This window comes from Gymnoscopelus microlampas, assembly GCF_963454915.1.
Source record: "Gymnoscopelus microlampas genome assembly, chromosome: 16".
In the NCBI taxonomy this organism is placed as follows: Eukaryota; Metazoa; Chordata; class Actinopteri; order Myctophiformes; family Myctophidae; genus Gymnoscopelus; species Gymnoscopelus microlampas.
The window spans coordinates 25,712,981-25,738,116 of record NC_139953.1 but is presented as its reverse complement, the minus strand read 5'-3'; the positions used below and the strand labels follow the sequence as shown (position 1 = coordinate 25,738,116).

General features: G+C 40.5%; 1 protein-coding gene across 2 annotated transcripts in view; it reads right to left on the bottom strand.

Moving 5' to 3' along the window:
- The window catches only part of ppp1r13bb (protein phosphatase 1, regulatory subunit 13Bb), a 39,276-nt gene extending 14,625 nt beyond the window's left edge, over positions 1–24,651 (bottom strand). For both annotated transcript variants that reach the window (XM_084083303.1, XM_084083304.1), the window contains exons 1-6: positions 24,299–24,651; positions 23,933–24,087; positions 15,106–15,253; positions 12,061–12,180; positions 11,537–11,607; positions 2,913–3,014 (exon numbers count right to left, since the gene is read on the bottom strand). In XM_084083303.1, coding sequence (XP_083939429.1) covers positions 2,913–3,014; positions 11,537–11,607; positions 12,061–12,180; positions 15,106–15,253; positions 23,933–23,941 — 450 coding nt within the window. In that variant the 5' untranslated portion in view covers positions 23,942–24,087; positions 24,299–24,651. The remainder of the gene's footprint in view (positions 1–2,912; positions 3,015–11,536; positions 11,608–12,060; positions 12,181–15,105; positions 15,254–23,932; positions 24,088–24,298) is intronic.
- Between the last annotated feature and the right edge of the window lie 485 nt (positions 24,652–25,136).

Genomic DNA, 25,136 nt, shown 5'->3' with positions numbered 1-25,136 from the left:
TGTTGTCCACTTTAAGACATACAACGCCCAACAGACAATACAAACCATATAAAAACACAAAAATAAAATAAAATAATAAAATGTTCAGCATGGAGGCAATACAGTGTTCCCCTACATGCGTTTTGCCTTCCCCGTGAAATTCTTCACTGTCAGGTGAAAAGAAGCGACTGGCAACTTGATTTATATCTGAGAAGAAATGCGCTACACCCTGACCAGCTATAGAGGTTACTAAATGTGTGTGGGGAAAATTGGGAATTGGTATGCTGTCATACCAACATAATGACTAAATTGGGAGAAAATCAACATGTAATGAAACATGTTAGCATTAGTTAGCAGCTAGCATACCATTAGTTCCATCATTTGACGGCGGCTGTACATTGTGTCACAAGCAATCTCTCAAGACAGATTCTGCTAACAGCAAATACTTTTTTCCCTTTACCGAATGGGTTCCCTGATTGTGTCACAAGAGACAACTGTAGAAACAAGATACCTGAGACCTACTTTGAAAAAGAAGACATGACAGGACACACTAGCACACCAAATATTTAACTTAATACACATGTAGTGCGCTCCAATAAGTAGGTTGCCTCCTCAGTGGTAATTATGGTAAGCTAACCTGTCTGGCCGTTAACTCCATGCTTCATGACTTACACTGCCTGTACGTACGTCTATTAACCACTTTCAAACTGGCGTCCCTATTTTGGGCATGTCATTACTATAAAAATGTTCAACAATGGTATCCATTGTATAACAAAATATAAAATATGGCATAAGTGGTTAAAGATAAGAAGCTTAAGAGACAAAAGGTCAGGGAGCAGAAAGGTTGTGAATTTCTGGACAAAAGTCATCACTCATTTGACAGTGCATGTGGCAGATATCAGCTTTCTACTATCTACTTTTGCTAGCTTACACTAATACTGCACTGTGGGTTTGAAATGACAGACCAGTAATGCTGTGATCAGTAAGCTGATGTGTTGCTCATTGAGTTGTAGAAGACAACAACGAATCTGCAACGTGTGTCTGATTACCAAGGACACAATGAAATGCAACAGTATTATGACTCACCCTCACAGCTGAACTATTTTTTTTACTAGCAGAGAAGACTGAATGTCATTATTATCGTCAATTTCATTCAAGCTGGAATAATGAGGAAGTCCTTTTTGGCAAATGCGATAAATACATGTCACCACACGAGGGCACAACGACAGTAAATCATTGAGAAATGATTAGTGATATTAGTTTATCAATGTTTTAAAAGTCAAGGCCAATTGTAAGAGCAGTGTAAATCAGTGGTTTTACATTTTTTTTGTGGCGCACCAATGGGCAAGTCAAAATCTCCAGGCACACTTGTAATTACGATGCAACACGTTTTGAGCTTGTAGATCTGTTGTTCTGGAAAACGTTTTTTAAGAAAAGTGTATTCCTTTGTAAAATGAAATGTATAATTTTCACCTACAATGGCATGTTGACTTGAAAGTGGTTAGAATATATTCTTTTGGGGGTATAGAATTTGCTTCTGTACTGGGAAATCAGTGCTGATATAGTCAATTGAAAAATAACTGATAACCTTTTGTACAGTTATTTTTAATAATGTGTTGTTGTCACAAAACCCTAAGTCACGCCAGGCCTTGTCGAACAACACCATTGTGCCTCGACAGACACTGTTTGGGAACCACTGGGGTAGATGAGTAATATCTGCGATGCACACTGTGGAAGTGGCCTAGAAATAGACTGTGAAGATATCCACCAAGAACGGCTGCTTCTATTTTAGCCACACACAAGAGACTGTGATGTTATATCTGCTGCTATTTTTATCTGCTGTAAATCCTTCTCTGGTCTGCACAAAAAGCAGCATGTCTGCCTTATTTTAGTGCCATTTTAACCATGCAGCTTATGTTTGACGATGCTTGTATTATACTAAGAACATGTGACATATCCGTTTTCCTTCTTTGTTTCTCTCTCTACCACTTTCTTGAAATTGCAAATGATGGGAGCTTTTACAACAAGAATTTCACCCTTTCTTTTACGCCTGTAAACCTGTGACGTGACAATAAAGTTGAATGTAAAATGGTCTAAATCTAAAATGTCTATTGAAAAGGCTCTGATGTGCTGGTTGAAATCTGTCTGTGAAGCTGAGGAAAGCTTCAGGTTTACATCATCACTCTACTAATTTCAACACAGTAAAATCCTCAGTGTTCATTTATCCATTTGTAACTCTGAGAGAGTGCACAGATTTGTACACAGTGTATCCAACTGAGCTTTGCTCCAGTTCAGCTCCTAAAATAGACGATGACAGGACCAGCTTTCCAAATGACTGCAGGGCTCCAAGTGGGCCCACTTTGGAAACAACACAACAAAGGCAATAAACAGACTAGGGACTGTTAATAGTAAGGTCTAGGAAGGTATGTATTTTGACATGGCATCTATTATGTTGAATGGACAATTAACATGTGAATGGCTTGTCATGACGACTGTAATATCAACTCTTCCATAATGTATAATGATTCCCAATCCTCTAAATTGTAGTGGTGTTGAGAAAGAGAAACCCCATGGGTGATATAAGTAGGTGTCCCTGTTTCCAGACATTATTTTAATTAGTAGGTCAATTAGCCTAGTCGTCATAGTAAATGTAAAGTTTAGAGGTCAAATATGCATTGTTTTTGTGAAGATGGAAGCATGCAGCCTATGAAATGGTTCAGGCATGTTGAGAATGGGACAGAAAAGTATTGCATTTAATCAAAACGTTTTGACATCAATCGACACAGTTAATGTCACAAATTGACGGAACATGACCAAATATGACAGTGGGGCACCTCTTAATACTTAGCCGCCTATTCTGATAAATTGCAATATAAAATAAGGCCATTGGCACACTGCGGACAAATTCAGACCAAACAAAGAAGTGATGTTACCTTTGCAACAAGCATCTGCTGCTGGGCCTCTATTTGCTGCTGCTGCCTTGTGGCCATTTCCTGCAGCTCTGAGAGAGTGAGCTCCACACGTGGATTCGCCACCTAAACAAACACAAGAGAATGGTAAAATGGTAAATGGTAAATGGTGCATTTACATAGCGCTTTTATCCAAAGCGCTTTACACTGATTGTGCCATTAACCCATTCACACACACATTCATACACCAATGGCGGAGGAAACCATGCAAGGCACCAACCTGCTCATCGGGAGCAATTAGGGGTTCAGCGTCTTGCTCAAGGACACTTCAACACTAACTCTAGGGGAGTGCCCCACCCCGGGATCGAACCGGGAACCTTGCGGTGTTCCAGTTCACTACACCCGGCCACTCTACCCCTGAGCCACTGCCGGGGTAGAGTGGATTGCGAGGAGGATTGGTAGAGTGCATTGCGAGGTGAGTGAGCAGTTAACCCATTAACTCATTCACTGCCAAGGACGAGAATTGACAATATTCTGTGACCTGTTGAAAAGGTAAGAAAAATGAAAATCGCTGGCAGTGGGCAAACGCAGCCAGAAATAAGTCTGCCAGTGAATGAGTTAAGATCTGAGGCCGATTCTACAAATGTCTTCTAAAACCTAACAGTTTTCTGAAAAAAACGTATGTTGCTATATCAGTGAAACTTTTTAATGTCAAGGACCCCTAAAATTATATGTATTTGGCCACCGACCCCCATCTCAAAATATTTTGTTCCAGGGACCCCCAGAAGCTTTAAAAATATATATATTCAAAGAAATCAATGCAGCCACTTCACCCATTTTCAACCTTATCTTCATATACATTTCTCTTACCAATGCTCATTATAAGATGGCACATTTTCCTTCTACTCACTCTGCGTCTCATTGGTGGGCTATTGATAGTTCAGAAACCCGTCTTATGGGGCAAGACAAGTACTCTAAAGTATAAATGGGAGAAATCATGTTCTAACCTCCGCAACTGTGAAAGACCTCCATAAAAAATGATTTGTTAAAGCAAGTAGGGAAAAATAGAGGTAACACAATGTTAAGATGGAGAAGCACTGGAATAAAGCAGTACCCGTGGTTGTGAGCAATGGATAGTATTCGTTTTTCAGCAAGCATTGCAGATCAGTCTCATCTCTGAGATGTAATTGGTTGGTATATAAGTATACATGAATGTGTCTAACAGAACTTCAGTCTCATCAAATTTCTGTTCAAAGTAGAGCAGCTGTTAAAGGCTTTTGTGTTTCGGAGCAAGATTACATTATTTCTCATTCTGAATCAACATGGCACAATGACAGATGGAGACAGTGCAATAAAGAGTGTGCCATAAAAAAAGAACATAAACAATATGTCATGAACCTCAATACTCGGGTAGACCCATACATTTATAGATTCATAATTCTATGTTCCTGTCCCGACGGAGAGAAGTAATTGCAACTAGGATTGGGACGGTATGGAATTTTTATTACTGTGATTTCAAAGTAAAGCACATATCGCTATTAGCCGACGTCTTTTCTGAAGATAAACCACTGGAATAATAAATGATCATACCGTGTTTCAATTCTAAAGCCTGATTTATACTTCGTCATACAACGGTGTTACTTACATCATGATGTGTTGTGAGCTTGTAGATCTGCTATTTTCGGCAAGCGATACCATCGCATGACAGAGTACAAATTGTTATCATTAAAATAAGTCCCAGATTGTAGCTTTGATACAACTTGTACAGTAATATTCCAAAGCAGGGCATGGCCTCTGCAGTGACTGCTATGATAACAACACACTTCCAAAGGATACAACCATGTCCACCTCCAGCCATGAGGGCTGACATAAAGTAGATGATAGAAGCCCAAGGCATTACAGTATATGCCACCATTCATCTGTGTCAAAACATCTCACGTCAATCTACTATACAGTATTAACAACAGCCACATAATATGACTATTTTAAAGCCCATGGCTAGTAGAGCACAAATGCCAGGCAAGCAGTTAGGGGAGAATACAGGATATTGTTTTGTATATACAATTCCAGCTATTATGGGCCATAAAAAAAGGAAAGAAATCCAACGCTAAAGCCTTTACAGAATGTGGGTCAATACATCACGCATACACAAGGAACTGAATTGGATTTTAAAAGCATATTTCAACATACCACAATATGGAGTGCAGTCAGTGCAGCCTTTAACAGACAATAGTTGTAAACAAAGCAACCAATAAAAATGTTTAATACAAGCTTTCCAAGAATAAACAAAAAACTATTTTTTGTAGAAGTGATTTAAAAAGTTTTTTACAGGTTCAACAAGGCAACGACTTAATACAGAAAGTACACCATGCAGTCTCTCCTTTCTCTACTGTCAGGTTACTGTTATTATTACCAGTATGACATTAATGTATGAATAAGGTTGTTTTTAATCTGTTTCTGTAAAACAACTTTGAGTACCTAGAAAAGCGCTATATAAAGTGTAATGCATTATTATTAATGGTGACTTGACTCAATTAATTACTGAGCAGAGGAGTCAAGGCTGTGAGGGAAAGTCCATCTCTGTTTGCACACATGACACAGGCTTCATACCACATCACGCGTAAAAGGAGACTGCTGGGTTGCAAAGGATCAACAAAGATAATTGGATTCCCACAGTACTCACTAACAGAACCAGGGAGCCAGCCATGGCACAGCAAAAACAGACTCTTAACAAAACACAACATATTTATATGCAGGATCCAGGTTACACTACATGCTTATAAAATCTACCCCAATATAATTAATTTGCTGTGCAAAGCGGAATATATGAGATGTATAGTGCTTCCTTCTGCTAGGTAGCCCTGGGGACATTTTTCAAGGATTCCTGGGGCCCTCAGTTGCAACTGTGAGAAACACTAGAGAAGAGTGGTGGAGACAGTTGGGACAATGTCATGGAGGTTTTTACAAAAATGTCCTGAGGTACTGTAGCATGTTACAGTACATGTTACAGCAGAGTGTTCTCTTTTAAATCACTTCACAAAACACACTTTTATAGACTTGCCTTTACTACCTGATTAGTGTTGTTTTCTCTTTTTATGCACTTATGTTTCATGGATTCTCCTATTGTCTTTTACCCTTTATTATTATGACTATTATTTTATTGCCTAATAGTTGTGCACATCCACAAACCATTTAAGGCAGGTGCTGGACCAAAGGAAGACAATGATAAAAGATGAAAAGAAGGTCCCCCCACTGTAGCTCTCTCAAATGCAATTTATATTGGCACATCCAACAGTAGGGATGCCACCGAATATTCGAATTTTCGAATATTCGTTACAGTCTTCATAATCGAAAATGATTTTTAAAATTCGATTTTAATTATATATATTTTTTATTATTTTTTAAGATTTCTTTTTTTTTTTTTACTTTTTTTTTTTTTTTTTTTTTTACTTTTTACTTTTGTATGCCTTAGTTTCAATCAAAATATATGCTAATACTAATAATAGTAATATTATAGTCTTAATAATTGTAAATGGCCACAGTTTCAGAGCGTTTCACTGTTTCAGCCCAGCCCAAACATGAACTCTGCAGCCGCACTGAGGCCCCTGCTGGAAAGCATCCCAGCCCAAACATTAACGTAACTGATAATTGGGCCGCGCAACCCGGAAATGACCGTAATAATGCTAAAACAGGAGCGAAAATATTTTTCCAAAAAAAAAAAAAAAAAAAAAAAAAGTTTTTTTTTTTTTTTTTGAAAAATATTTTTCAAAAAACGGCACTGTCGAATAATCGAAAAATATTCGCCAGGGCTGTCCGAATTTCGAATTGGCTGAAGATCAGATTGTGGCATCCCTATCCAACAGCAGTGACGTTTTGAGCTCATGCTCTACAGTAAATGTCATGCTGGAATGAGTCTGATGAAGACATCAGAATCTGATGAAGAGCATGGGCTCTTGGGGTGTGACTTTTGGTGTGAGTCATTCGCAGCAGTGATTCTTTTTTTTGATGGAATGAAGGGACCTCTATAACATTTAGCAAAACATGGTGCTTATTCAGAAATCCTTTTGATGTTGTATACTACATTAAAAGTAGCTTAAGGTAGAGCCGGCAGACCACGGCCACGTCACTCTGACTCAGACATAACCATAAACAAACCCCATATGGCCATATATAGGCAGGACCACGGCCACGCCACTCCAACTCAGACATAACCATAAACAAACCCCATGTACCCATATATAGGCATGTCACTATGACTCAGACAAAACCATAAACAAACCTGATACGCCCATATAAAGGCATACAGTATATGGAGATCTGGTTGTCCACAGATCTGACTGCTGTGCATATATGGGGCTGACCGACTTCAAACTCGGCTCACGCATCGCCATGGACTCGAGGGAATCTGACCGATATGTCCATATATGTGCACATATGGATATCCGATCCAACCAATAAATATACAGGGTACGGGCATATACAGTACTAATGACATCAGGGATCTCCATAAATGGGCATAAAAAGGACACAGGTAGACAGACAGACATCGCCAAATATGAGCACAAAAGGGACACACACAGACGGGTACAAACGGGTACTCTGACAAAGCCCTGACACTGTGACTCAGACATCGGTCGGAACGGCAGTGCCAAGTAGGTGTGAGGGCCGTCTAGCGTCCCAAACCTCTAGTCATTAGAAACTCCTTCAGAGTATTGTGGGTTTGAAACTAGCAAATAGAATAATCATTGACAACTCTCTTGCAAATCAGTTATAATGCTTGACAGTAAGCATGGTTGCATTGATATATTGCTGCTCTTTTTTACCTTGGTCAGTAAAGCACTTTGTAACCCCGTTTGTAAAAACAGAGGATACGTTCATTATCAGAGGATACGTTCATTATCATTATGAAGCTCAAACCTTGCCCACTCCCTTCAACACAAAAAAAAGAAACCCTGATTGGATGACTGCATATTGTGGGTAATCAAGGAGCAGTAAAGTAGTCCAGTCACATGGAGGATGGAGCAGGAAATCCCTCCACCATGTCAACAAAGTAAGGACATGTGCAACATCTAGCTTGGTTTGTGACTTTGTGTGTGATGGGCTACGTACTGTGCAATAGCAAATGGGTACAAAAAGTAAGTGGATCAGTTATCGAGTTTACCAATGTAAAATTCCCATAATGTTTTCACATTCTGTCAGTTCCTTACCATCAGGCCTTTCCCATTAGGACTCAAGTGTATGCTCGAAAGAAATTTCTCTGAATGAGACCCGGTTGGAAGTGGAATATAGTCACCCAAGGGAGAACAGGAAGAATTATTGAAGCTAATATGGAACAAATGTGGGGCGGTGGTTGACTCAAACTGAGGCGTGATGAGCCATACTCAGAGACACAGAGAGAAGGGGGGTAGGGGTAAGCCACTAGCAAGCACAGAGCCACGCTCAAACGCACTCTGGCATCCCAGCATTATTGAAAATCCCCTGAGGAGAGGGAGAGACACACATCTCTCTGACTGAAGAGAGCGACAGAGAGTGAAACAACCTAATGTAGTAGTGCATGAAAAGGAAAAAAAGCAAGCACAGCTAAGCCTGCCAATCAACCGTCCCCCAAAACAAACAATCTTATTATTAACTTGTCTCCACTCTCCACAAGTTCCGAAGCATGCATCACTGGCGGATTCCACCCTGCATATCGCCCAACCGCAATGCGTATGTGTTGAGAATAAGCACATTATGTATGCATATGGATGTTGAGTAAAGTGAGTTAATGATAATGTTTGTGTCATTGTAAACTGTAATGTGTGAGTGTGTCCAATGTACCAGTCCCCAAAGGCATTTCTGTGTACAGTTACAGTATATGCACTCTGACTCTACAACACATTAGCAACCCACTCAGCTCGGCATGTTGTGAGAAAGACTGTGGTTTGGACAGCGGCCTGTGCAAAAGCCAGAGCAATGATCCTCTTAGACCTGTTACATCATCAAAAAAGGGCTGGATGTTATAATCCTCTAAATCAAGAGATTGGAAATGGCATTAGGATAACGGCAAACCTCAGCACTTAGGGGTCTAAGCAGGGCTATCCATGGAGATGATAATAACTAGTTTCTTAAATTAGACAGAAGCTATATATTGGTGATGATGTAGCCAAGTTTAGCCCCAGCTTGCCTGGCAGGTGACATGGCGGTTATGGGTTGGTGGAACGATATTGGTTGTGCTTGAGTTACTTAAGCCTGCTCTTAAGCCTAATTCATACTTTGTCGCACAACAGTGTTGCTTACTGAAAATCTGTTATTTTTGGCATGCAACACTGTTGTGTGACAAAGTATAAATTAGGCTTTAGCTGAGGGTTAAGAGACATATTACAATAGTATGTGTACTGTAGACATTACAGCATCCATATAATTAATTCCTTCATGATGTTGTTGTTTTTTAATTCCAACTCTACATTTTTAAGTTAACAATGGCTGCCGTGTGCAATGCTGCTACAATGTTGTTGTTGATGTTTGCGGGCAAACACACACACACCAACACAAAACTGCACACATCGCTTCTCCTAGGCGAAACGGTTTGCACCCCCATTAAGGTTGAATTAGTTCCGATCCCTTGACCACAACATTTTTTCCATTGTGGAATCTGGGACAGATGGTGGGAGAGGGAGGACACCAAGCCAGCGGCTGCTCTTATCAAAGGCCTACTCATATCCTAGTCTATTTATCCTACAGCTACGGAGCTGAAATGATGCAGTGTACAGTACAACAGAGTGCCTCTGACAGGGATATTTTAGCACTATCAGGAAATGGGACAGGTACTGCAAATTTGGCCAGACAAACAACTTAAGCCCCATATAAAACATACAAAACAGGTCAATGTACATGAAAACTACAATGCTGGGACAAGCTAATTGATGGTGAAGTTTATTATTGCCCACATTGCATAATGAAATGCATGGGAATGGCCATCAACTTAAAACAAGGAAATACATCTCGGAAAAGTAGTCTAAATAAAAGAAATAAAACTACATAAAAAATAACCAATAATTACGATAAACAATAACTGAATAAAAAAGAAAAAACGCTATGAATAGTAAGAGTAGCCTGCTGCTACAGATCAGTCCATTTTCAATTAGTTTTATTGATGAAGTGAGGACATTTAAAAATCTGCCATGTTTCCTTTTTATTATTTTGAAAAGGAAAAAAAGCAACATTTAACATTCTTCAGCTAAAATCCATTATTCTTATCAAAATCAATTATCTTTCATAATCGCTTAAAATGATTAATGAGATTGACCGTCTGTTGCACCACTACCTCCTGTCATGGCCTGAGCTGAGGAAGAGGAGTGTAAAATGCATATCAGCATCCATCACACTCCCAGCCGTGCATGATGCGGCACGCAAGCTTTTGAACCTGCTCCAGTTAATTGGCTTAAGCCTGGGTTAGTGAGCTATGCCATTACCAAAGTGGCATAGTCAAGAGAAAGTCTCAAATACTAAATTAAGACCGGGAAAGCATCGGTGTCATTTCAGATTTCTTTGGGCTATTAAAAAATAGCAGATCTACAAGTTCATAGCGCGGCACTCTATGAGCTTGTAGATCTGCTATTTTTGAAAAAAAAAAAATGAATAGCCAAAGAAATCTTAAAATGACACAGATGCGTTCCCAGTCTTAATGGATTAATGTAGACAGAGACATAGTCTTGTTGTAGGATTTGAACTCTTTTCAGGGGATGTAGGAAAACTACATTTCTTGTTTACCTTTTTTGACCATTGCAGAGACCTGTTTGCTGCATTGCAGCTCAATTCTCATTCTCTAACTCAATAACTGGCAGAATGTGCAATTTAGTGGTCAAAAGTCAAGGTCAAGAAGGTGAATATTGAATATATTGTACATAACTTCTGAACAATTTATTGTAGAAGGATGAAAGCTTGGTTCAAGCCATTTCAGTTCCCCACATTAAGTTTACTAGATGACATAAGATAATTAACTTCAAAGTTTGGCATTTCATGCCTCAACTATATACATCTCTAACTTATGCCTGAATTAAGTCTGACAAGGGTCTTTTGAAATATGTTTGGCTGTTCCTCAAGGTTTTGCTGCAACACATTTTTGTGATACAACTACTTTTTATGCAGTTTTATGATGTGTAATTGAGGACTGGCCAATCAATTGAGTCATGATTAAGGTATGCGTTTTACTGTGTTTTTGCGAATACAGTCTTTTCACACTCACAGCACTTGGCTAAAGCTTTTTTCTCACTTGGCGAGAATTCCCCCAATGTTAATCCCAATTGCAGATAAGCGACTAGAGCCTGCCGAAGCTGCTGGTCAGCATTTATTATCCTCCAGCTTTAATGACATGAAAACCTAGTGTCCCTATTCTGGGGTGATTAGCATAGAGCCAAAACAGGAGGGGGCCTAGTATAGAATCCTGGGGGACTCCAATCAACTAAGTATATAGAAGGATGAATTGATTTACGACTGAAATCTGCAACTGCCGTGAAAGCGGCTCGTTAAGTGTGAAATACCTTCATCAGCAACAACTTGAACAGTTGCCTGGCCAAGTCTTCCTCAAAAAAGAGATCATTAATATCAAGTGACTACCTGGTAAAATAAAGATTTAAAAAACAAAGAGCTAAATGGCAGTTCATTCCTACCCCATTCTCATTGTGCTTCTCTCCAGTGCTTCCGCTTCTACGGTTGGTCTGTTCTTGAGACTGCTGGCTCCCTGCAAAGTGACACAGTCAGGCAATCAGACATAGGTAGGTCTCTCTCACAGAAACTCAGACACACGTGCGTATTCTTGTCAGAGGAAATGTTAAATTCACCCACACGATGATGTGCGACAGTACTGTAAAGCATTAAAGAAATGGGACAACCACTGCTGACTACAGCAAGTACCCATCTTAAACTTTTTCAGAAAGATGGAATGACTCTTTCATAAATTATTTCAAACGCTGCAGGAAAAGACAGAACATTGTTGGATTGTTTAAATTGATTTTAGATACTTCAGCCCATGTCTCATTTCTTTGATATGCACTGTCAGGCCTCGCCCGCAGCTTCTCTGACAATCAGTGCCTGACAACTTGCTTACCTACATCAAATTTAAATTACATCTTAGACACGACTGGCTATAATTACAAAGGGCACAAAGCACAGGGAATTGTGTTTGACTACCCACCTTGATCACTGCTCTCGGTGGGCGAATCTTCATGCCGGAGGAAGAACTTCACCTCTTGTTTCCGAGGGCCCCATTTTTGCAGATGCTCATACATCATATGCTCAAAGGGGATAGCTCGCTCTGTGGGGAGAGCAAAAAATGCAAGGGAAATGTGGTTACAGCCATTTCCATTTTGGACCCCCCCCCCCGCCCCCCCGGCACGCACGCACGCACGCACGCACGCACGCACGCACGCACGCACGCACGCACGCACGCACACACGCACACACGCACACACACACACACACACACACACACACACACACACACACACACACACACACACAATGCACTTTCAGCAATACTGCAGTATGAGGTACATGATGAAGAAGTGGGGACTTTTCCTTAATCTGCTGCAAAGCACTTAACCACTTAAACCCTCAATACATTGTAAACTTCATCTACAAGCTCTCAACGTGTCGCAAGCTTCGAGATCTGCTATTTTTGCATAAGGTTTGCCTATTTTTGATGAATATTTGCCTATTATAACATGTCCATTGCCCAGAATAAGGACATTAGGGTTCATGTAGTTAAGATGGTTAAGAGTGAGGTCTGCAAAGTATATATCCAGTGCAGCTAATTTATTATTTATAACAGATTCACCCTTTGTTTTTTTCCTCAACCTGTTTTTATTTCTTCCTCAAGTTAGTTTTTTGCTTGCTTCTCTGAGTCACATGTCAAACTCAAGGCCCCTGGTTTGAAAATGACCTCCTTCACCTTGTCAACAGCTAGCAGACTGATTTTGGTGATCGGGTTTTTTCAGACTGCTGGCTCTGCACGATTTAGAAGCTCCTGCTCTCTGTGCTCCAATGCCAACTCCATTTTAGTTTTCCCCCGTGCTATGTTGTACCGGTATGTAACATGAAATTTTAAAAGTTAATTTAAAAAAAATGCTTGCACAGGCCAATGGTGGAGGAACTCTCTGACTTTTGTATTGATGACAAAAGAAAAGGTATGCTCCGTGAGTGCAGATCTCCACCAGCAGTTGCCTTTAAAGCAAGGTTATAAATGGACTGTTCTCCTTTGATTGATTCAGTGCTTGATATGAACTTGTATTTGTTGTTGGAATGGGTAGCATTCAAAGCACATTGCACATAATTCTAATAATTAGAATTTTAATATCTTCAATATTTTGTGCGTCTAAATGATTCTCCCCCCATATTCTGCACACTCTAGCATTATACTATTTGTGCACTATGGACACTTCATATCTAGGCCAATACAACCTCACTCCATAGTAATGTCTACAAGCTATCATTGAGTCACAATGCAACTTGTTGATAGTTTGTAGGTCTAGCCTTTTTGGCAAGCAGCACCGTTGCGTGATGCAGTATACACATTAAGCTTAACACTGGAGAAAACAGTCAATTAATAGGAATATGCAAGGATACTTCTGTGAAATGAATAACATTAGGAAGATCCAACTCGATACAAATATAGCCTCAGTATTCCGCATGAGATGTTTACTTCTGCCTGGATCCAGTGTTACCGGTATATTAGTTACGAGCAGAAAATGTGGCATTCTTGCGCTGTCGATCATCGTGTTCAGGTTCTGGTGGCCAGCACTGTCTGGCCGGGTTATTGTGTGGGTGAAATAGGCTCTTTCCGTCCCGCTATGCCTCTCCCTCCCTTCCTCTCATGGGCATATCTGCGCGTGCGCTACAGCTTGAACTTTATATAGTATCTTGTTTGTTTGTGCGTTAAACAGTTTAGAAAAGGACATGGAGTTAAGTCACAGCTAGAGTTGATGTTGAAGTTATATGCATACTCAAAGAAACAACAATGTTCTCAAATCAAATGTTTATCCATATTCACTTAAGTTTTGTTTTCCGTAAAGTAATTGGTGCTCAACTTTAAAATATTACTGTATCGCTAGTTGCTACTGAGGTTATAAGCTATATCTGCCTTGAATACTGCTTTTGTGACTTTGTTGGCGAGACGTCTTATTTTGACCCATTGGAAGAAAACATATTCACCCTCCCATTCCCGCTGGATTTGTGATATACTATACTTTTTAAAATTAGAAAAAATTAAATACACATTGCGTGGCTCTATCTCAAAATTCGATAAGGCATGGCAGCCTTTTCTATCGCACGTTGATAATCTTGCACTCGATCCCCCAACGGAACCTGAATGAGTCTGTAACCTGCATATATGGAAGTATCCAATCTGATATATGATGAACCCTTGGTGTGTGCCTGCTTATCACCTCACTGTCATGTACAATTGCTTTCAATGACCTGTGCCTAACTCGATGATAGATCATGGACTGTTTTCTATATACATACATGTTTTTGGAAATGTTACGTTGTGTATTTGTTTTGTTGTCTGTTATTATTTTCTTTGTGAGTGTTGTCTGTTTTTTGTTTTGTTTTGTTCGGATGTTGTTTATATCTTACTCTCACTGTTTGGAGATACTCTGTCTATTTGCTTAATTGCTTCAATAAGTGTCTGTACTACCTATGAGTATGTAAAATAACAAAAACGAATAAACAAAACGTTTAAAAAAAAAATAAAAAAATCTGCCTTGAATACATGCCCTCAGCGAAGAAGATCAAGAGACATGGATAGGGTGGTTTGTGGCAAGCGAGCAGACAGTCGCATTGTCACGCACCAGCCAAGCAAGATTGCATAACTCTGGCTAATAAAGCCTTTGGCTGGGTTGTTGTTTCACACCAGGGGAGTGGCCCCCTAAGCAAAAACGCTGATGACAGGGGTGTGTTGGATGGGACACTGGTGATGGGAGTAGCACTTTGGACAGTGTGGACTGTGTTTTGACACAGTGCTGTAGCTCGCAAAGGCACTCTGACCTTTTCCGACCTACCACAAACCTGTGCTGCAAGCGATTCCTACATAAACGTTAATTAATTAATATGAATGCATCTCAATATCTTTATGGACATTTAATATGTTCCATTCTTTTTTTTGGCAAACAATGTATTACGGGGGGTAAAAGCAATCTACAGGCTGTGTTCAACACACAACACACTTCCACCTGTGACTTACCATTGCCTCGCCATACTTCAGCCAGGTGGCAACCACTCTCCCCAGGCTCTTTGCAAAACTCCACTACATCACGGCATGTCGTCTCTGGGGTAATGGGCACCTCAGTCACAGCTTGCTCCCCATCGCTGAGGTACACCGTCAATATCATCTGAAACATAACAGAGGTTCAGGCAATGCGAGGGAGCTTGAGAAGGATGCCACCTTTGGGGGTTGACATTTTATCCATTCTGCTACATTATCGGTAATAATCATTCTCTCCTGAATTACGGTAGTTAAATGGGCTGTTAACTTTGGATGGTACCTCGCTCAATCTGACACAAGGTTAAACTTAACAAAACACTCATGGAAGGTTTCTAATGTTTGACTTTAGCTGCATACTTTGTGTACACGTGCATGCTAGTTGTTGTTTACTATGATTACGACCTTCTATGGCGGAAAAGAGAGGTTAGAGCTCTTCTGAGGTAAAAACTTGCCTGTACAAGTTTCTCTCTGTGTATGTACATATTCAAGCTGCCGTACAGAACATGTAGAGATGGTACCTCTGCTTTGAGTGAAAATACAGTCAAATCTACAGCAATAATGTCATTGTAGCACATTCATTTTACACTATACTTTGCACAGTTTACAGTACATATTTCACAGCTCACATCCAAATCTATAGAGTAAATGGGGTAGAGGACAAATTGTATGGATCCATCTTTGGTAGACTCCCATCAAAGGAACAGCAGGGGATTAAGGAAGAAATCATTAGCTGGTTTTCCACAGCAGTAATGTTTTACGTGTACCAAATCTGAAGTAGTTATTCCATTGCCGTTTTTAAGTTTGTAACAAAATGAGTATGTGGACCCCACTTTCTGGTGTAAATGTAACAGGATTGTAATTGTATTTTATATATGCCAATGTCATAAGATCATTCATCTGTCTGTAGCGTATCACCTAAGTAGCCTCTTTAAGAAAAAGTGACAAGCTGATGTGATGATGCAACCGCCTGGCATGATCAATTGCGCTTGCTCAGCAACACGCTAACTGATAGGTCTTCAAAGTGGAGGTGGGGCTGTGTGTCAGGGGGCACCAGGGGGCAAATTGGAAGGGAGCGGGAAATGCAAAGACTATGATTATTTTGGGGGGTCCTCCTTGACATGGAAGAGTTTGAGAACCTCAGCACTAACTCAATCAGTGACCGCCTGGGTTAATCATGAGAACTGAGTGATCCCAGTTGTGATCCCAACTGGGATCATTGAGAAACCTAAAAACTGAACACAGAAGGCATTTGTAGCCAATGCACGTCACTCTAGTTGAAGGCTCCACAAATCTCTCTCTATACCCAACATCTAAGTGTTTTACTGCTTATTGCAGCACATTTCTAATCTCATGCATCACTTAAGATAAGCTATACTTTGATGTAAACATTATCCATTCCATAGTATATTTTAAAAGTGATCCACTGCAAACTTAACTCAATGTAGGGCATAACTAAAGGCAGAGACAACTCCCTGCTCTTAACTGCAAAATAAGTTGAGTGATGAGGGGCTGTTATGCAGGAATTGTATACAGAATATTCTATTAATCCCTGGGGGAAATTGAAATGAAGTGTCACAAGCATTGTGATAAGAACAGCCTAGTATAGATACAAAAACATCCAGTATTATACAAAAATGATTGACTGGCACATTTTTTATGGGAACAGGTTGTATATTCCATGCATGTACATGTTGATGATATACAGTATGCATCAAGTATTTGTGCCATATAGGTTAGCATTCAATTTGATAAAGTTGAGGAAAATGGTAGAAAAAAAGGGAGGGAGGGGGCACACACAAAAGCAGCTCATCATAAGCTGTACTCCTGCAATGAAGTCTCTTTCTTTCATTCTTTCCCCATCATGGTGTATGGCTAATGTTTTGAATGTCCAAAATGATTGTCTACACTCAAGAACATCTGATCAATCAATCAGGGCACAAGCAGTCATTCCCAACAGCCTGAGCTCACAGTCACACATGCAGTCAACAGCACAGAGCCTAAAATGCACAGAACACAAACGGACACATGAAACAATCACAGCCCATATGCTGTACCTTTACAACAAGACAAGTCGTCACACAGCACTACACAGACTTGCAGAGAATGCCAACCTTAAAGACGGAAACGCCAGAAAGCCAGCGACCTAGACTTGTGAAGAATACTAACCGCCCTGACAAAGTTGCGTCTGCGTGTGTTCTTAGCTCCTTTTACAGCCATCCGTTTCTTTCTGTGCTCCTTCTTCGGTAGCCGGTGATGCTCCTTTGCCCAGATGGGGTGCTCCTTGGACAGGCTAACCAGGCCACGCAAAACTATAGCCACAAACCTCTTCATCATGGCACCCCTGCTTTAACAGACGCAAGACTTGTTAAATACGCCATCCCCAGCGGAGGTAAACACCAACAGTGGTGCACGCATCAGAGCGCTGCAGAGGAATCTTTAGAGGCAAAACGGTCGCTGTGTGTATCCAGGGAGGGAGGGAAGATAGAGAGGGAGACAAGTGAGCGAGGCAGAGAGGAGATTGGGAGAGGGAGAAAGTGCAAGAGAGAGATGTATGGAGAAAGGGAGGGGTGTGCCACTGTCACCAAGCCCCTCCATTGGACAAGGCTTCCTGAAGTGTGCTGATGATGGCAGTAATAATGATGGATCTCTGCTAATAACACTAGTTGGACAACAACAGCTGTGATTGCCAATGAGTTGTGTGATCATCTGTATAGACCAGTCCAGCGGTTCTCAAACGATGGGTCGCGAAACAAAGTGGGGTCGCGGTAAGGTGCTGTTGGGGTCGCGCATTGGCAACTGAATTGTATTTTCTTTTTTTTTTACATAAAGAAACGGGGATGGGGTGTTGGGTCACAACCAACACGAAGAGGATGTCGAAGACGCCCACTTGACTCCTTGATTCACCCAACTCAACCAACACAGGGAACCAGCAACACAGGAAAGACAGTCATAACCGATATATTTAGCAGTAATTATGTTGGGCTGGCTCTTAAAAGAGCTGTGTTGGGTGTTAGTACTCCAAGAGGGTAAAATGCATGGAACCAAATGTACCGACCCTATTTGGTTCCATTTGTACCCTCTCAGAGTTAAATTAACACCGGTAAATTGGTAAATTGGCGCAGAAGAGTTCACTAAAGCAGTGAGTGAACCACGTCTGCACCACCCCCGTTGGTGAAGCGAACATTTTCCTTAATAGGTTGTAGCACTGGGCACCACGAAGGGTTAATCTGGCCCTGCATGTGTGCACAGAAACACTGTTGCTTTGTATTGATATTGTAGCGTTTTAGTGCTCCGAGCTGGAGTCGAACCCTGTTCTACAGCTCAGCAGAGCAGGAGACAAGCTGCTGCAAGAAAACTACCTCACGACCGGGTCTTTTGCAGCAGTGCTACAATATTATTCATTCATTTTATTGGTAATATAGGCCTACAAATCCACAGGAATCACTGCTTCAATTTCATTTTCTAATAAATATTCATATATAATAAGGCCTTTTATTTGGAGATATTCTTTATTCCCACTTGAAATTGCACTATAAATAAAGACTACAAAAACTTTGCCCCATAAAATGGGGTCGTGGCATAAAACAGTAAAGAACCCCTGGTGTAGACTAAAGCCTGAAACATGCAATGCATGCACCACAAACCCTCACAGATGTACAACTTGCTATATTATGAAAGCCAGATTCATTCAGTTTATGTCTACTAAGGCTCTTGCTGCTTTACAATTTTCAGGTGACACATTCCACATACATACTTGCGTGGAGTATGTTTCAGGATGTGGAAAACATGGAAGACAATCAACGCTTCCTTACCCTTCTATAGGGCCAGTCAAACATGTATCTGGCAACAATGGTGGATGCTTCAGTGAGCATGAAGTGGAGGGAGAAGTTTATGTCATTGAACTTGGTTATTAGGGATATTTGGTTTGTTTACTTCCTGGCAGTGACTCCAGAGTCAGACGTCACTTCTCACCACGCCAGTCACATATCCCTGCATTCCCACACAGATTTTTATGTCCTGAGAGGCTTACTCTAAAGTTCACACTGAGCAACGTCACATAATGTAATCATCATTAGTACAATCTGAGACTAAATTCAATCCCCAGGCTTCTACTCAAAATAAATCATGGTTAGTGTTGGACACTGTAACAAGGCTAGGCATACCCATTATTGGCTGGGATTCCACCCTATATAAAAGGTTTGAGTGTGCAAATATTGCAGGGCCCCTATGGATTCCATTTTGACAAATTCGCAGATTTCACAGAATTCACTCACATCAAAGTGATGTGAGTGAATCACATCACTTTGATGTCATGACAGGCAGTATTCCTGAAAAGAGATCCAAGGTCTGTGGCCTAGATCTCAAGTTCAGGAAGCAAATTATTGCAGGGCAAATTAATAATACACTAGAGTTTTCAGAGTCATATTGACCTAATTTTGATAGATGACAGGCCACCTTCCCTAGATGTAACCACATACCAAGTCCTTCCTATGGCTTAAGGTGACCATAGGACACGAGATAATCAGGGTCTGAAACAACTCCCCCGAGTATCGGGGGGGCGTGTCTACCCCAGCCTAGATCGGGAGCATATCTCGGGGCATAAATATCGTCTAGTCAGTGTGAGGGTTCAAAGATTCAATCTTAATTCAATCTTGCTCACAGGGGCCACCCAACCATTTTCCAACATGTTTGATATTTATCTGGATACTGTATGGTGCTGCTACCCACAGCGGGGGACGAGAGAAATACGGCTGTTGTTCCGACACCACAATGTCACACACACACAGGCTGTTTATGTAGGATGGACAATCAGGTGCAGCTGCGGTGGATCCATTTTTATTTCTTTTATGAATTATTTTGATAGTGATTTTATTATTTTCATTTTACAATATTGGACTGACAGTCCTACATATAGGCTATTATAGCCATAACGTCCATATCTATCCCCACCTGAAGGATGCTTATTAAACTTTTATATACATTTCCTGGTACCATTCCATGCTTCATCTTGTGGTGCTGTCTAAAATTATATTCCCTGGCTTGCAAGCAGCCAAAACTTGTGTAACCGATAAAACACAACAGAATGACATCGTCATTCTAAGATGACAAAAACCATCATCCCATCATATCTCCATATTGACATCGTCAATATAAACTTCAAGTACAACAGTACGACTAATTAAAAACACCAAAATTGATAAAAACACAAAAAACTAAGCCAATGGCTTGTTTCCATTGTGGTCCATTTGAACTGTCAATACTCAAAGAACTGGACAAACAATGGATGTTTGTCTGCCAGAATAATGGATAACTGCCAGAATAATGTCAAAGAATAAAAAGGAGGGTTGTTCTGTTTGATTTGAAATAAATAAATGAGATTTACCCCCTTTATTCTTTAACAATAAATAAAAAATCCTGTTCCAGTGATTGAAAACTGACTATGTGCATTACATAAAAGCATTCAGGAAAGTCAAATAAATAATTATTATTTAAACAATGAGAAATAGGAGGTTTAAACAGGAGTACGCTAAATCCGACTCTTTTCATGTATTCAGGATGAGTTTTGAGGGAAGTTCTAAAAGTAGAACTTATTTCTGTTCAAAGTTACAGCGTTTTCCTAACAATGGCTCTGTTGGCATCTTTACACTAGCAGTTCTCCAAAACGGGAGAGCCAAAATACAACACAATGTTGACTTTTGCAGAGCACATCATGTGATGCCCTGCTACACTGGGTGACATTGATGCCACTTGACAATCTAGTCAGCTCTAAAGTTCCCCTTAACAACAGAGTATTAGCCAGCACAGTCATACAGACCTAGATCTGCCAGTCTCATTGGCTACAACAATCACGCGAGAACAAAAAGAACAGGGAGGCTCTCTGCTCGACTAGCTTTCTGACTCTGAGAGCATGGCTGCTGGTGCCACAGGGTAAAATGTTCACAAGACTACCACCGAAATCAAGCCTGCAAACTCAAAACTTGCCAAGAACCTGGCGTTACTAGACCAGTGGCAAGTAAGCTACTTGTGTTTTTTAAACTATTATGGTATTATGGCATCAGTCAAGTGTTGAAGGTATAAAGGTGTTAAGATAACTGGTGGAATGGAAATAGGCCTGTCTTAGGAATGTAAAGATTGGTGTATTGTAATAGGAAAACACAACAACTTGTGTATCTATTCAGTGTGAATGTGACTGAAAAGATTTCATACCTTCCAACCCAACTGAACTTCATTCAATGCGTTGGCTCTTTAAGCTCATTTTCTTTTTCCTGTCATTTGTCAAAGGGCTATGTATGTATGAACCTGATTTCTTCCCCATAACCTGCTACTGGATTCTTACCACAAGACCAAACAATATTTATGTCACACCCAAACACCACCAATAGGCCTGCCATGCTTGCATTCACTCAAACAAAGAGCATTCTCTGATAAAAATGCTAGCAATGTCTGTAGAAAGAACATAGTGAGACCATCACCACAGTACAGAACCTACAGTAGCAAAATGATATAATGGTTCATAACATAACTTATTGAAATATTAGCCCGCTGCCCAACCAATCCTCTGAAATGTTGAACTTGAGACCATATTATGTTGCATAGCTAAATCCTGAACTTTAACTTACAGCTGAGGCCTCTATTTTGAGGTCAGCAACATTAAAATGTTTATCAGCAGTCCGCACACCTGACTTTACCAGTGCAGTGACACTGGTAAAGCTGGCGCTAATCGACTAAAGAAGGGCCTAATTTTGTGTGCCCTATAGACTATGTGGTTTTCCAAATAAAAGGAGCAGCGGACATATTTATATCGCCGGTTAGATATGGCCGATTGGCTGTCATCAAACTTCTTGCCCACTGTCAGGGGAAAATGTATGACACACCCACATCAGGAAGGCCACACCCACAGCAACGGTTTTGGCTGACAATACCCTGGAGTCTCAATGCTGACCAGATATTTCGTTTAGTATCTGCATGTGTCTCAGTGAAAACGCTGCGCCGCTGCTGATTACTTGTCGGCCCAGTGCACCAGAGAATGTCAAAACAAACCCTTAAAGAATACATTTTAACACCGGCTCAGAGTTAAATCAACACCTGGGATTTTACTGTTTGGATATGAAGTTAACTGGACCTATATCAAATGACTAACTTTAAAATGACTGTAGCAATTAAATGAAAAGCACATGGAACCAATCTACAGTAATAAATCACACTAGGACAGTGATTCATGATAATGATCTAAAGGCCAATGATAGCAGTAGGAATCAGTAGGGTTGAAGAGTTCATCTGTGCACACCCACCCATTGGGCATCCACAAAGAGCAGATGGAACAAAGGTTCAGACAATGAAACATCTAATTATCTAATCCTCATCTTTACCTCTTCACAGGATGATTTTCTTCATGTTTTCAATCAGATATTGGAGGGTTATGCCACACCCTGGGTATTGAAGTTACCACATAAAAATAACATTCTAGGCCTAAAGAGAACAAAAGATTGTTTCAAGACCGAATTGACGCTTCTGGACTGTTCAGTCAAGCTTAAAAATGTGTGAATGTGGACCACCTCTCCAGGCTAGGAATGATGAAGTCTGTTATTCATGTAAAGTACATTAGAACATAATTTAGCTGATGTTAAATTAATAGCCCATCTTTATCCTCTTATGACTACGTTTCTCTTTGCCAGTTGTTTGGATAATATGATCATGAATCATGATATGATTCATGGTATATTAATTAAAGTCATGTGGCCATGGGCTTGTCGAAGAGATTCAATTTGGAGTTAAGATGTTAAGATGGTACAATACAGCAAACCCCAATTAATCATACCAATGTCTGACCAAGTTAATAACAAGTTAATGACAGAGCACAAGTGATGATTAATTACAAGTGTAGAAAACAGCCCTAATCTTAATCTTAAAAATCAAATTAGCATTAGTAATGGCCTTTGCAGACATCTGTGTGACTATTACCAAAGATCCAAACCATATATTGTAGTTCAATTTTATTTGATTACTCTGATCCCAAGGAACCATATTAACATCAGATGTAGCCATGGTTCACATGACGCTCGTCTGTTTCAGGGCTATATCAGATGCAGAATGCACAACCCGAGTAGAAGCTAGTTGTGCCAATTATAACCTTAGAAAAAACATGCCTATTGAAAACTACTATCCTGCAAAGACAATGTTATACCTCACAATACTTTCAGGTTTGACACTCCTCCCTACAGCTGACTTTATTTCATCAGGTTAAGAAGTTTAATCTGAACTAGTGGAAATATAGCCTAACTGGTGAGTATAATTATTAAAAGGTGCTCCTAGTAAATGTTCAAACATTTAAGGATAAGGATAATTCCTTTTAACAGGTCGTTCATGAAAGTCCTTGCGGTCTTGTTTCCAATGAGAACCTGTGAGCAATTAGGGGTTAAGAGTCTTGCTCAGGGACAAATTTCATTTCATCGACACATATGTTGACCTGGCCTGGAATCGAACCTGGGGCAACCAGGGCCTCTGGCTACCTAGGCTGGCTCACTAACCATTCAGCTATGGTCGCCCATCATAGCCCAAAATGGTCATCATAGCCCCCCCCCCCCCCCCCCCCATCATAGCCCCCCATATTCCCATATTGATGTACAATCTGGAGGCCAAAGGCAAGACATTGAATATTGAACTTTTATACACTTAAAATAACATCAAATAACATCTGGGCAAGGTTCATAATCAGAAAACAGGGTACATGACTCCGAGCTAGGTATATAGGGCAATCACAAAAGTAAAGTAAAATCACATTATTAAAGGGATTGCGAGCACTTACCGGCATCATATTGGCTGCTCTGGAGGGTCAAAACAAGAGGATCATCGGCAAATGAAAGTCGTGGCTTCGCCCACTAATCGAGCAGGACCCACCTAGCAAGTCAATGGCTGTGGTTTTGCCCAAATGACAACCAATCGGGCCTCGGTCCAATGAATCTGTAAAGCAAAGCAGGCAAAATCCGTCGGACCAGTGTCTTTCTGAATGTTGTTTATGTTACAGTTTGTTCTGGCCTGCTCTTCTAACAGAATGCTCCAGCTATAAACAAGCACTTAGCCAGCATTTTGCTCCGAATCCAAGACTAATTAAAGCGAATGGAAAACCTGTGGTGGTGATCAAATAAAATAACTGTTCACCGACTGTACTCACCGATGTCAAAGACTATTCATCGTATCAGCGGGATATACCTAATAATAATAATACTAGGAACAGCTGTCAGTCAGCTAAACTCTCCAATACGTCGTTAGCTCATAAAGCTAAAGCTAAAAGCTCAATCCAGAGGCATAAAGTAAGGCGTTCTCTCGCTCTCTCGTCGGCTGTTTGGGGAACATCGACCGGCACAGTTACTAAGTTAAAAGTAGATGTTAGTATAATTCACGCTAAACTAAGACGGACACGTTTCCTTTCCAAGCACGATTACTCGCATATATGATGTACGGTAAAAATCCTCGTTAGCTTGCGATGCTAGCCAGGCTAGCTGACGAAAATAGCTGGAAACCCAGTTGTTGACGGCGAAAGGGGCGGGACTAGATTACAAGCAAGGAAAGTGTCACGTACGTCGACGCGGAATGTCCGTTTATTTATTTCACTGAACTGTAGCAAGCAGAGAGAATAGTAATACATAGGTTGGCGTTGGCAGTCCATGTAGGCTATATTACTTATTTACTTCAAAAGCAGCAGAGAGAATAGTAATGAATAAGTTGGCATTCCATTTCTAATCTATCTATTACTTGTTTATTTTTGGAATGTCAAAAGTCTCAAAAATGATTTGGGGATTTCCCAGATGTACAACTTAATAGCTGTATCACGTTGCACTTGGGGGGCAGTTGACTACATATTATTGCCTTATTAGTAGGTTATTGTTAACTGTGGTTATTAACTATTATATTATTATGATTATAAACTGTTTATGACAATCCCAACCATAGGACACCCGACACCAACACAGCTTTCGGGAGGAGGCGGCCTCCCATTGGACCGTCTTAGG